Raw genomic sequence first — 12,214 nt, forward strand, 5'->3', positions numbered from 1 at the left:
ATGCATGTAGCCTACTCATAGTCTACCGTCTTCTACATAAACCGTTTTCTATTGTATGATGTGTTGAGATGATATGTCGACATTTGCACAAAAATGCTTTTACAATCATTGCTAATGCATTTTCAAGATCACTTTGTTACTGGTCAGGTTCTTTAAAGGTGTTCCATGATCAAGGGCATTTAAGTGTATTGATAATGCAGTAGGGCCTGTACGTAGGCTAGACCTGAATATGTAATTGAGTTAGCAGTAACATATGTGATGCAAGTGAAATTAAAGTGTAAAGGGAAAAATGATCAGAATTAAATAATAATGTTGACCTTTGTGTGCGTATGTGTGTCTTCATCTCATCAATATCATGATGTTGGTACATAAGAGTGGCATAAGTTAACTTTTCTAGATGAAATATTGAATGTGATTAGGATCGAACAGGTGTATATATTCTACATTTGAAAGCTAAGGAGTATTCGTACAACTTTGAAAAGTAATTGTATTGTCAGCTACATTGTGGTCTTCAGAAGAAAAGCTAAAACGAAAGAGATGGGAGCAAACATTCCTAGTTAAAGGGAGAAATTTACAGCTGAGTAATAAAAGTTTACGACTGAATCCATTCTGGGATTGGTTGCAACAAGCCACGTGGCACAGGCTCCATGAACATGAACTTTATGGTGTTGTCTATTATGTGGACCTAACGCTATACCAGCAGCAGTCTCTGCTGTCGCACAGAACTTCCATTTTCTTTTTTTGTTCTTTTATTCACATCTTGATATCGTATCTTTGACGTTAGAACCGTCAATTCAACACGACTGTGATACATTCCGCGTCTCCGGCGTCCTCCTGACTAACAGTCAGAAATGGCATCTCGTCAGTCGCCGCCTTCACCCGCTCCAGCTACCCTATGGGATAGGATAAAATGGGTGAAGGGAGATCGCACAGCCTGTGGAAATGAACCGCATTTTGAAACTCAGAACGATCTGTGTTTTAAGGATATGAAATGAGACAGCTTTCCTTTCGCCTTTGCGCCATGCAATGAGTTGCTGGTCCAGACTTGCGTCGTCACTACAATCCAGGAAACACAGACAACGGGTAAGAAAACCGCGATTTTTTATTCTCATATTCCTAAAGGTTAAGTGAAATTGAGATTATATGCGTCACAGAATCACCCGATGTGTAGTTTTTAAGACATTGAACAGCGAGAACATGGATGCACAAAATACAACACTGACAGCCCTGTGTTGGCTATTCGTGACCTGACCTGTAGGGTGAAATTCATCCCAGATTCTTCACCTGTTAGCTGATACAACAAAAAAAACGCTAGGCGATTGCCTCTCGTCTAATCCCTGAGAAACATGAACTACATCATATATTTTATTAGCCTACAAAAGAATCTTCTTTGGTCCATAGAAATAAGTTGACGATAGGTTATACCTGTGTAGTTTAACCAAGTGTGTGACCAGCGTAAATTAGGCCTATCTGTTTTGATCTTCCAATTACGTCTTAATCATAAACTGTTAACAAAAACAGAAGAACATCTTAAATACCCTGAATTAATTTCATATATGTTATTTTTTCACCTTTATCTTAATATTATGTTCGTGCTGAGCACACACTCACTCTCAAACATACACGCACACATACACGTGCACGCTGTTTGCTGCAGTGCCCCCTTGTGCTCATATCTGAAGCGAGTGTGAGTGGGTGTGTGCGGAGAGGGCCCTGTTTTTCTGTTAGCCAAGCCCAATAGCCTGCTGCTAACCTGATATTGAAATTCCAAAACATTTATTCAGGACAAACAAAGGGTCATATCTAAATCCATGATTGTAAATAATGTGCACGTTAAATGGTGACGGTGACGCTCCTGTCGATATTGGGTCATATTGAAATGTAGAATAGCCCATGTAAATTGGAAGATTGATCTTTAAAAAGACATTCCCAAATACATTGAAATGATCAAAACGGTATAGAGCTTAGTTTGAGCTTATTATTATGCATGTCTGTGTCTGTGACTCAACATGGTGGTCATCATTCCCACTATCACCATTGCCAGATGTATCATGACAAATCTTAAGTGATATAATTGTTTTTTTCTTAAAAAAATTAGACGCCTTATTTCTTTCACGCGCTGCGTGCGTATATGCGTGCCTTTGTGTGGGTGCTTCTGCGAATGTGTTTTGTGTGTATTCCTTTGTATGTTACGAGGCCTCCGTTTGTGTATTTGTTACTGATATGTGTTGACTGGAAAGATAAAAAAAAATGCAATAAGGCCTAGTATTAATATTGTTGCAAACGAATATGAAACATGTCCGGTGCTTTCTATCACATTGCAAAAATTCAGGGGTATTGGAACAAGATTGCTAAAAGTTTAATACAAATATTAAACATATCTTTGTAAAACATATTATTCTACAAATAGACATTTGGGCGCAAGGTTTGGGGCCTTCTTACCCTAATATATTAAGCCTGTGAGGGAAAAAGAGAGAACGAGATCAGATATGATAGGGTAGTATGTGATTCTCATGATAAGTTACGCGCATGAACAATGATTATGTTGTGGCCCATTTTCAAACGCCTTTTTGAAACACAGTGCGGCCTTTAAATTGTTGGCATCAAAATTAGAGGTGGCTATGGGGCGGAATTACATTGTACATTCATATATCTTCATTATATGAAGGCCTTTTAGAAACCTAATCTACAATGTTTTAACAAGGCATTTGTTCTGATGGACACTTTTTACGATGTGTTTAACGACGTGTGCTCTTTGGCAACAGCCTACAGAATGTATAACGAGCAGCCTCACATCCGGGCATTCATTTTGCCTGTTCAAATAGTATACACTTTGTCCATGGTTTCACGTTATCCATTGCAATTACCGTGCATATTGGGGAATATTCATTTAATTGAATACCAAAAAGAACATAGTCTTACTATTATTTGCTTTTGGAATCAATTCAATAAAGGAACATTACAACCATCATAAGCTTTGATGTTGGGATGTGGTCCCCAGGACCAGTTTGAATGGTTACGGAAAGTCCGTCTTAAGAAGAAAAAAAAGGAAGGAAAAGTAAAGAGTTTGAAACATGAAATTGTGTTATGGAAAACGAGAGGTTTACTATTACTAGTTAGAACTTGCTATTGTAAAAACAGTAATAACAAAATTCATCATACATGGCTTTGTTCAACATCTTTATTCTAATTTTGGATATATTTAAGATGTGGTTTTATTGTCATGTGTCCGATGTCTGTTAGGATTTGCAAAGGGATTTAGGCCTGCTCCGCATTTGGGTTTATAGAGAGCAGGCTACGGGACTAAAAGCCAAATGGACCATTTCCTGTCTGACTCAAAAGCTGAGAGCATGTGATCCGGCTCAAGGGCTGCAATAAAACACTAAAAGCTGAAGCCCTTTCTTCTATACATCGGTAGACTTTCACTGTTGGCATAAACTGCATTGATTCCCAAGATTGGTCGGTTTAAGATCAACAGCTGCTATTGCAAAATACACGTTATTTTGTCTAATAGAAAACCTTCATAGAGCATGCCGGTCTAATATGTTGCCATACCACTCTCCCTATATGATTTCTCTCATCCTTTCAGGTTGACAACACGCTGATGTAAATTATGGTGATAGGTTATGGATATCAGCTAGGCTACAGTAGCGCAACTGGCTGATACTCATTTAGGAAGACACAAGCCTAGTTTAAGTAAAGTATGGCCAAATAGAGTGTTGTTGTGGTATGGTGTTATTTATCTTATTACAAGTGGACGATCGCTATCTACAGATTAAATGCATTCAGTCTATGCACCATTAGAGAACTATATCAAATGAAAGAGTAGTCGAATTTAAGAGATGGGGTCGTATTTAATCAAATATGTCTTGCATCTGAACTACAGATAATTCAAGTTCTCTGCATTGTATGTGAGTGGCCTGAACATAGGCCATGCTTTATTATTGGCCTCAAGAGATCGGCCATACGGATGTCACAGGAACGGCAGTCCACGGATTGGAAGACTTTATTACACCAGCCACTTCCTGCTCTCTGTTTGTTTTCTTTTTATTGCCTATTCAGAGACTAAAAGAGCCCAAACGCATCTCCATCTACAAATGTTTAAGGAAAGGTAGTAAGTGCTTAAAATTCTATAAAGTCTTCAAATGAGGTATGTAAATATAGCCTTTACACTAGGGTGAATCATAAACGAAACGCTGGGTATAATCACATTAATGCATACACTGCCGGTCCGGAATATTTCACGTGACTTAAAACATATAGCCTACTAATAAAGTATAAAGTATTACATGCAACAACTGATGTTATTGTTGTTGTACGATATGTTAATTAATTAGGCTACTTGTATTTTAAAACAAGTGAGCGATTAATCAAATTGTGTGATTTTTATGTAAAGTTTATAGATATTATAGTTTCATACCTTTTTCGCGACAAAGTGTTTGAATAAATATCTGAACAAACATATAGGCTAATTTAATATACATGTAGGATCTGTACACCTCGAACATGTGGAGACAAATTCGAGTATGTGCAGGTGTAGGTCCTTTAAAGTAAAAGCTTGTGAATTGTGGCCTAAAGCAAAAATAGGAAATTGTAAATTGTGGTAAAGTAGCCTACTGGATGGGATGAGAGGTTGCACAGTTTTGAGCAAAATCAGTCTAAGGTCCACAATAATTTGTGGATAGCTCAAAATGTTGCATACTTTTTGCTCATCACAAATACGTCAGTGAAGTATCTCACCTGTAGTTGGATCACTATTTTTGGCTCATTATTTGCTTACGCCAGGGTTAGTGTGTCACATAACGAAAATAAAATCTCTTAACTTGTTTTGTGATCAGCTGTAGCTTATTAGACTAAACTGTTAATTAAAACTTTTCGTAATGCGATCCTTATTTTAAATCATTCAGGTTGTGTCTTTGTATGCAGGGAAAGTAATTCCTTGTTGTTCTCAACAAGATCGTGCTGCGATGATATTTTTTCTGATGTGCTCGTGACTGATGCACTTTTGACTATTCAAAAGATGACTGAAACAACTCACAGACATGTACCGAATAACAAACTCGGCACCTTTTGGTAGACTTGTGGACTTCAACAAACACTTTCATTTCAGGAGCTTTGAATGTTCAGATTGTGGCCAGGGCCATGCGCATAGTTTGCCATGGTTGTTGGTGAGCTGGGGGACGTCTGTGGTTTTATTGCCCACACAGACTAGACCCTAAACGCATTCTTACCACCTCTACCCTCCCCCATGCTGTTCAAGGCATAACACGATAATTACCCACATGTCATGTAATGCTCTGAATATAAAATGTAAAACATTGAAATAATCTCAGTAATGTAGTTTGAGGTCACAATGAATAATCCATCACAAAAACTAACATCGCGTAAATGTACTGGATCAAGGATCAATCTTTGTAAGAAATACATCGCTCATTAAGTCAAATCAAGATTTGTTCAAATTTTCTCTTTCGCTCTATCTGTCTCTCTCTCTGTCTCTCTCTCACACACACACACACACACACACACACACACACACACACACACACACACACACACACACACACACACACACACACACACAGACTAACACACATTGCGTTCAACGTCTCAGGTAAGGTAATGGATGTTAACAGTTTTGTCAAATCTGGTGAAACATGTTTTGTGGTGAAACATGGAATTAAGTTTTCTCCACAACACTTTACAAAACATTTCACCGGCTGTATGCTGAGCATTTAAGTAGGCTACTTGTGGGTGTATATCATAGTTGACAGTATATGTACAGTATTTGGTTCGCTCCCGTTCCTTCTCTGCATGTCGAACTTACATGCTGCATTGTAGCTGCATTTTAGCACTAATGGTTAGCTAGGAACAAACGTTACAGTTTCTTCTCAACTCCTTGCTCTCAATTGGTGGAAAACGGTCAGCTGACATTGTCATATTGTCTCTCTCGGAGCCAAGCCTCGGCTATAACACTCGGGATTGTGCCTCTTAACAGGAGATTGGAAATTAATAATATTGAAACCTCGAAATACGTAAATAAAAAGAAAGTGTTCATAGCAAGGGTAAAGAAGCATTTTATTTTGAATAGCGCAAAAAGTAGATTGAGGGACCTGGCAAAAGGGACTGAAATTATAGAAAATAACTGGCATAGTTTTTGTTTTTTTTGTTTACGGGCGAAGTATGAATTCGTATTTTGCAAACCCGTCGCTCTCGTGCCATTTATCTGCTGGTCAAGACGTTTTGCCGAATGTTCCCTTAAATTCCACCACTTATGACACAGTCAGACACTTTCCGTCGTACGGTGCAGCTGTAACACAGAATCGGATATACGCACCGTTCTATTCTCCTCAAGACAATGTGGTTTTTGGGACGAGCAGAGCACCATATGAATATGGATCAAATGTTTTTCTTCAAGAAAAAGATGTGCTCCCCAGTTGCAGACAAACAAGTATGGGACTCAATACACAAAGCCACATTTCTCCAGAGTACAGCTTGGATCAAGCAAGAACAGGAACACAAGAGCAGAAAGCCAACGTCCAAATCTACCCTTGGATGCAGCGAATGAACTCTCACAGCGGTGAGTTTTACTACGACAAATAAATTAACGAAATGGGCCGGTTTTACAACAACATAGTAAGTTACTTTTTATGGCCCCATAAACCATCACGGAACCGCTTCGCCTTGTAGAAAGGCCTTTCATGCGCGGACAAACTAATGTTGGTTTATTTTGTAACAATTGCTTTACAAAGTAGCCTAAGCATAAACTTCATTTTACACACTAAACCCGATGCTTTGGCATATCATACATGCAGGCCTATTTGATATGTATCAGTTCGGTCTGTGTCTGTGATCTAGTAGGGATCACAATATTAATGTATCTGAATCAATATACGTGCTTTTTACTCTTTAGCCTTTGACCTATTTTTACATTCAGAACGATGACTAAAAACAAATAGACATCAACTTTGTGGAATTCCTTGATCCAATCCACCTTTAAGTTGATACCTGTCTACTATTGGATAGTATATGCTATATGGGGGAATTATTATTATTTCTTATGTTTTCTCCGTACAGGAGTCGGGTATGGATCAGACAGACGCAGAGGACGTCAAATTTACTCTCGATACCAAACACTAGAGCTCGAGAAGGAATTCCATTTCAATCGCTATCTGACCAGACGCCGACGTATAGAAATTGCAAATGCTCTTTGTTTAACAGAACGTCAAATAAAAATCTGGTTCCAGAACCGCCGTATGAAATGGAAAAAGGAGAGCAATCTCACTTCGACTGTGACGGGAAGTGAGTCGACAGCAGCATCTGTGGAGGAGCAACGCAGTGGTGCAGAAGAAGAGAAAGACGATGAAAAGAAGAAAGATTGAATTACATTTAACTACAGCACGGAATCCAACGTTACTACCTATAGTCCCAAGGACCAGAGACTTAATTGCATGATATAGGCAACTATGCAGCTTGTACTTCTCTTTCAGACACAGGCTTCAAGAGTTTTACAACCAGCAGAAACCTCCAGATTATATGGGGGGAAATAAGGAATTTTGACTCCTTAGAGTGTCGGCGTAAAACTACCTACTTTGTTAGAAAGTGTCCTGTTATGCTACCTGTGTTGTGAAATGAAAAGTTCTTATTTCAACATAAAACGTGTTCCCATTCACAAAACGTTCACGAAATATTAACTTAATCACAGTGTTAATTAAGATCATCCAGTGAAAATATGAAGGGCGTGACGGATACACACCTACTTTAGGTTCGTACCGCATCAAGTGTATATGGCTTGTGCTATCCTGCAAAGCTGCAGGGATACTAAAGATACTATAGATATGTGTATATATTCATTGTCAGTCGTTTGAAGACTTATGTGCATTCTGCTGCTTTGATAGAAGCTCTTACAACTGTACACAAAGCTATTTTAGATCATCTGATTCCAGACTAAAGGAAGAGTGATAAACAATTTTGTTTCGTGTTTTGAAGTCTTGTTTTGTCTTTATTGTGAATCATGAAATAAAACGTTTTCAAAAGATCTCTTTCGTCTTGCTAAATATGTAGCCCAATATGCTAAATAGCATATTCACAAATTATCCCCACACCATTACATATATCATTTTAAATACGATGGATCTAAACAAAAGGGATGAGCAAATTCCAACGACATGAAAGCCTAAAACACAAATTGTGCTTTTAGGCCCAAAAATTACCATGACATTTATATTTTAGATAACTGTTACCTATCGCTATTGCCTAATTAGATTGCGCTTTGAATTGAATGTTTTCATTCATTATTAATTATTCATTTAGCCCTATTCATGCCCAGAATGAATTACACCTTGTGTCCTTTTACTTGTTTTCATTTTGCCTAATTCATTATTAGTATTATTGTTGTTTTATAATTGTTTATATAAGTTCTTATTGTTGCATTATAAAATGTATAATAGTAGGTTACTACAAACTATCGTTATTATAATTTGTACGAATCTTATTCTTATTTAAGAGACGTTTAGCCTACTTATCGCTACTCTTAAATGTTTTCCAGGCGTTGTTCCGGAATAATTGCAGTGATTGTCATTACAGCCTCTGTGGGGCACTCACCCTCTCATACCAAGGGTATGGTAGGCAATAGGTTGACTGGAGTGGGCAGATATGACCGCCCTGCCCCATACCAGACACAAGATGACGCTCTTGTCTTACTGTCTCGCCCTTTTTTGCCACGATTTCCAACAACCAAAAGCTCAAAGTTAACCGGACACGTTTCCCCTATTCATCAATATCCCCCTGTGTATCAAGCCAATTTATGACTGGCCAACATTTGCACGTGATCCCTTTCAATTACCCCATATTTGGGCAGCGCGCGTCGAATCAAGTACAAAAAAATGTAACACCCCCACCTATAAATCCTGGATTATTTTTGGGCAAGACAAACCTGAATTTCAAATCAGCTTCAAAGAAATGCTAAAAACAACCTATTTTTAGGACACTTTTGCTAATTTAGCAAGGCTGCTCCATGAACTTTTATAATTTTTTCTTTTGTTGTTAGTTAGACAAGTATTTTTTTTTTTTTATTAGCTCTTACGCAAATGACACAATGTTTAGGCAAACGCACGAGGAAACTAAATACAACATGCACAATGTTGGAGGCTATAGCTCTCTTTCAGAGCACAATCAATCTAATCTTCACGGTTTCAATGGTCGTCATTTCAACGGCACATTTACTTCTCCTGTCCCTATCGCGAACTCTTTTGAACGAGAAGAGATGAAAACTATCTTGCGCTGCAACACGGATACTCATCTACCAACACGACCACAGCTGGCAGTGGTCTCCAGTAGCTCCGTGGAAGCGAACGGGCTTAACAACTGTGGTAATGGGCTGTTAGACGAAGAGATTGACAGGGGCATGGAACTCACGAAAAAATCCAACGGCAGAATTGAAGAAAGCAAGATGAAAATCGAAGCTGTGCACACAGTCAAACGAAAGAATATTTTGAACCACCACCGACAAGACAGTCAACAGCAGCCAGAGATTTATCCCTGGATGAAAAAGCTACATATGAGCAACGGTAAAGTTATTTTCTAATGTAGGCTACTGCGCCTTCCCTCATTCACTCTTTCGTCCCAATACTTCCTCTGCCCATTCACATTTCCTCTTGAGTTTTATAGGCCAAAAGCAGGAAATAATAAAACTCGCGGTCATAAATTTTATGACAAAGGCATCTATTGCTCGTAAACCTGTTCTGTTACTGAGTAGAGGTGATCTGCAGAGAGATTTATGATGGTATAATTGGATAAGAGAAACAAAAATGATATAGAAGTAGGCTACTTATTATAGATTCATGTTTTATTATAATTTTGGTCGAGGACTGTAATTTCAGTTTGTTCATAGATTATTGTATGCTGTACTATAAAATGAGTAGCCTTAAGTTGAACCCTTGCGGGAGTGCCCTGACCTAATACTGAACTTTTCACCTTGGATTGTACTCATGCATGAACCACTAGTTGCAACAACGTAATATTAGTAATGCGCTGTAGCGTTTGTAAAGTCTATGTTATCCACCTTTGTTTAGCGCATTAGTCTACAAAAATAATTGACATTATCATTTTTCTGGATACATATAATATCTACAAATGAGATACTGATACTGCATTTTTCATTCAAACCTTTCACTTTGAGTTCTCACTGCATTTCACAATTTCAATGTAATCTTTAAGCCCACTGTATCACAAAATACTTGTACTTCCATAAAATGTTATATGGGTTAGCCTACTACGTGGCATATGTGTATCAAATTAATTTATTATTGTTTTTTTAAAGTTTGCATTTTTCTAATGCCACTTCAGAATCGGACGGTAAACGGTCGCGGACCAGTTACACCCGCTACCAGACACTGGAGTTGGAGAAAGAATTCCACTTCAACCGGTACCTCACTCGCCGTAGGCGAATTGAGATCGCCAATAACCTCTGCCTGAATGAAAGACAAATTAAAATTTGGTTCCAGAATCGACGCATGAAATGGAAGAAGGATTTAAAGTTGAAAGTAAACGAGTAACAGATATAGCCCTGCATTTTGTCAGATCTCCAGATAAATTTGGAGCAATTTGCTCGGTTACAGAGGTCAGGATAGCCTACCTATAAGGTGCTTTTCAAATACATTTCTTTCAGTAGCCATGCAAATGTTGCCTGTGCTGTTTAAAACATAACGTGTTGAATTTAATTCCATTGTTGAATGGTTGTGATTTTTTTAAAGCCATGTAAGGAAATGTGATCATTTGTGTTGAAGGTTACAATGGGAGGGGTCGCAGAATGCAAGGCCACTCCCTCTTTCATTTTGGTGCAATATATAGGCCTATTCTAAATAATGCGTGTCCTCTCTTGATACATGATACATTAATTGATAATGATTGGTAATGATACGAAAATGTGAGTTCACTATCGCAGAGGGATAACTGAAGTTGACTTATGGCAGCATATAAACACGTGTTGTAAAACTGACATGCAGAACAGCATCTTGAACTGACACAAGTTGCTAGTAATTTGAATGTCCTTTATTGATAATAATGAAACATTCTGATGTGGACCTTCTGAACAGTGGACCTTCATCTATCATAATCTATGTTACGATAGCCAAAATGCATTGATTGTAATTTATTAATTTATAGCCTAAATAAACATATTTCCTATACCTTAATACCTTCATGTTCGTGTTATTTATTATTTCTGGTATTTAAATATGTTATACTGTCTATACGGATCTGTCAAATCATTTTGCCTCCTGTGGCATATGCTTAACAGACAAACGCACGTAACATTTTAAAACCCTAATAAAACTTTATTGCTTTTCCTCAGCCACTATACACCACAAAGAAGATTTTCCTGTTTGACTGGGTTGAAGAGGAAGATAGTCTGTTGCAAAGACAATATAGTTGTTTCCAGCGTAGAGTTGAAGCTGGATATGACCAGAGAGCCTGAGTAACCACAGCGTTGGTTTTCATCAGCGATTAGACAATCCGGTTGTGTAACGTACCAGCAATGCTAGGCCAAAATTTAGACAAACGTCAGAGCAGAGGGCAAAGATGCCGGAACATTGTCGGTGACTTCATATCGTTATCTCGTGTACTTCGTTGTCACGAAAGTGTTTATATATTGGATTAAATAGTTGGAAAGCTTTCAGTTTATCTTTTTAAAGTACATCGTTAACCAGTCCCACATGAAAGACAAAAATCTACTCACCTTTAAAAAACGATAGTCTTCTAATCCCTTAAACAAGCTAGTTCATGGGTAACATGTTCTGAGCTTTTACAGTTAGCAGTTTAGCTTTACCCTACCCTGATGACAATGTATTGAATTCCTTGTTCTATGTCTTTTAGCGTATTTTAAAGTTTTGAAGGTTATTTATGCCAATTGCCTGAAGCAGGGTCTGTGAATGGTGCATGGGAAGCACGTGGTGTCATTAAAGTGGGTTTTATGGCCTGGAAGAGCTGACAAACCTTCGATATATACACATCATATATAATCTTAACTGTCTGGGAATTGCAGCTGCTGGCTTCCCTTATCTGAGAAGCAGAAAGAAAAGAGCTTTGTAGGCAACACTACCTTTCCTGGATTTACTCGTTCACATAAGGATTCCAACCGTTCCAGTAAGTTGTGTGTTTTTCATGTTTACAATGAAAAGAACCTTTACATGCGCCTGGAAATTATAGGTTTCTATTT

At 38.0% G+C, this 12,214-nt stretch overlaps 2 protein-coding genes across 2 annotated transcripts; both read left to right on the forward strand.

Moving 5' to 3' along the window:
• The first annotated feature begins 6,073 nt into the window (after nt 1-6,073).
• hoxc6a (homeobox C6a) lies at nt 6,074-7,972 on the forward strand. The gene is made up of 2 exons (XM_067239581.1): nt 6,074-6,577; nt 7,075-7,972. Exons 1-2 carry the CDS (start codon nt 6,181-6,183, stop codon nt 7,377-7,379), a joined length of 702 nt encoding a protein of 233 aa, XP_067095682.1. The 5' UTR covers nt 6,074-6,180; the 3' UTR covers nt 7,380-7,972.
• Nucleotides 7,973-9,094: 1,122 nt separating this feature from the next.
• On the forward strand, nt 9,095-11,160 carry hoxc5a (homeobox C5a). The gene is made up of 2 exons (XM_067239582.1): nt 9,095-9,566; nt 10,345-11,160. The coding sequence occupies exons 1-2, from the start codon at nt 9,095-9,097 to the stop codon at nt 10,551-10,553; spliced, it is 681 nt and encodes a 226-aa protein (XP_067095683.1). The 3' UTR covers nt 10,554-11,160.
• The last annotated feature ends 1,054 nt before the right edge of the window (nt 11,161-12,214 follow it).

This window comes from Osmerus mordax, chromosome 7 (genome assembly GCF_038355195.1).
Source record: "Osmerus mordax isolate fOsmMor3 chromosome 7, fOsmMor3.pri, whole genome shotgun sequence".
Classification (NCBI taxonomy): domain Eukaryota; kingdom Metazoa; phylum Chordata; class Actinopteri; order Osmeriformes; family Osmeridae; genus Osmerus; species Osmerus mordax.

Bases quoted from the DNA above. Each gene is read 5' to 3' on its own strand.
- hoxc6a (XM_067239581.1), top strand. From the start codon at position 6,181: ATGAATTCGTATTTTGCAAACCCGTCGCTCTCGTGCCATTTATCTGCT. The intron at 6,578-7,074 runs GTGAGTTTTACT...TTCTCCGTACAG, and splicing joins GCGAATGAACTCTCACAGCG to GAGTCGGGTATGGATCAGAC.
- hoxc5a (XM_067239582.1), top strand. From the start codon at position 9,095: ATGTTTAGGCAAACGCACGAGGAAACTAAATACAACATGCACAATGTT. The intron at 9,567-10,344 runs GTAAAGTTATTT...ATGCCACTTCAG, and splicing joins AAAGCTACATATGAGCAACG to AATCGGACGGTAAACGGTCG.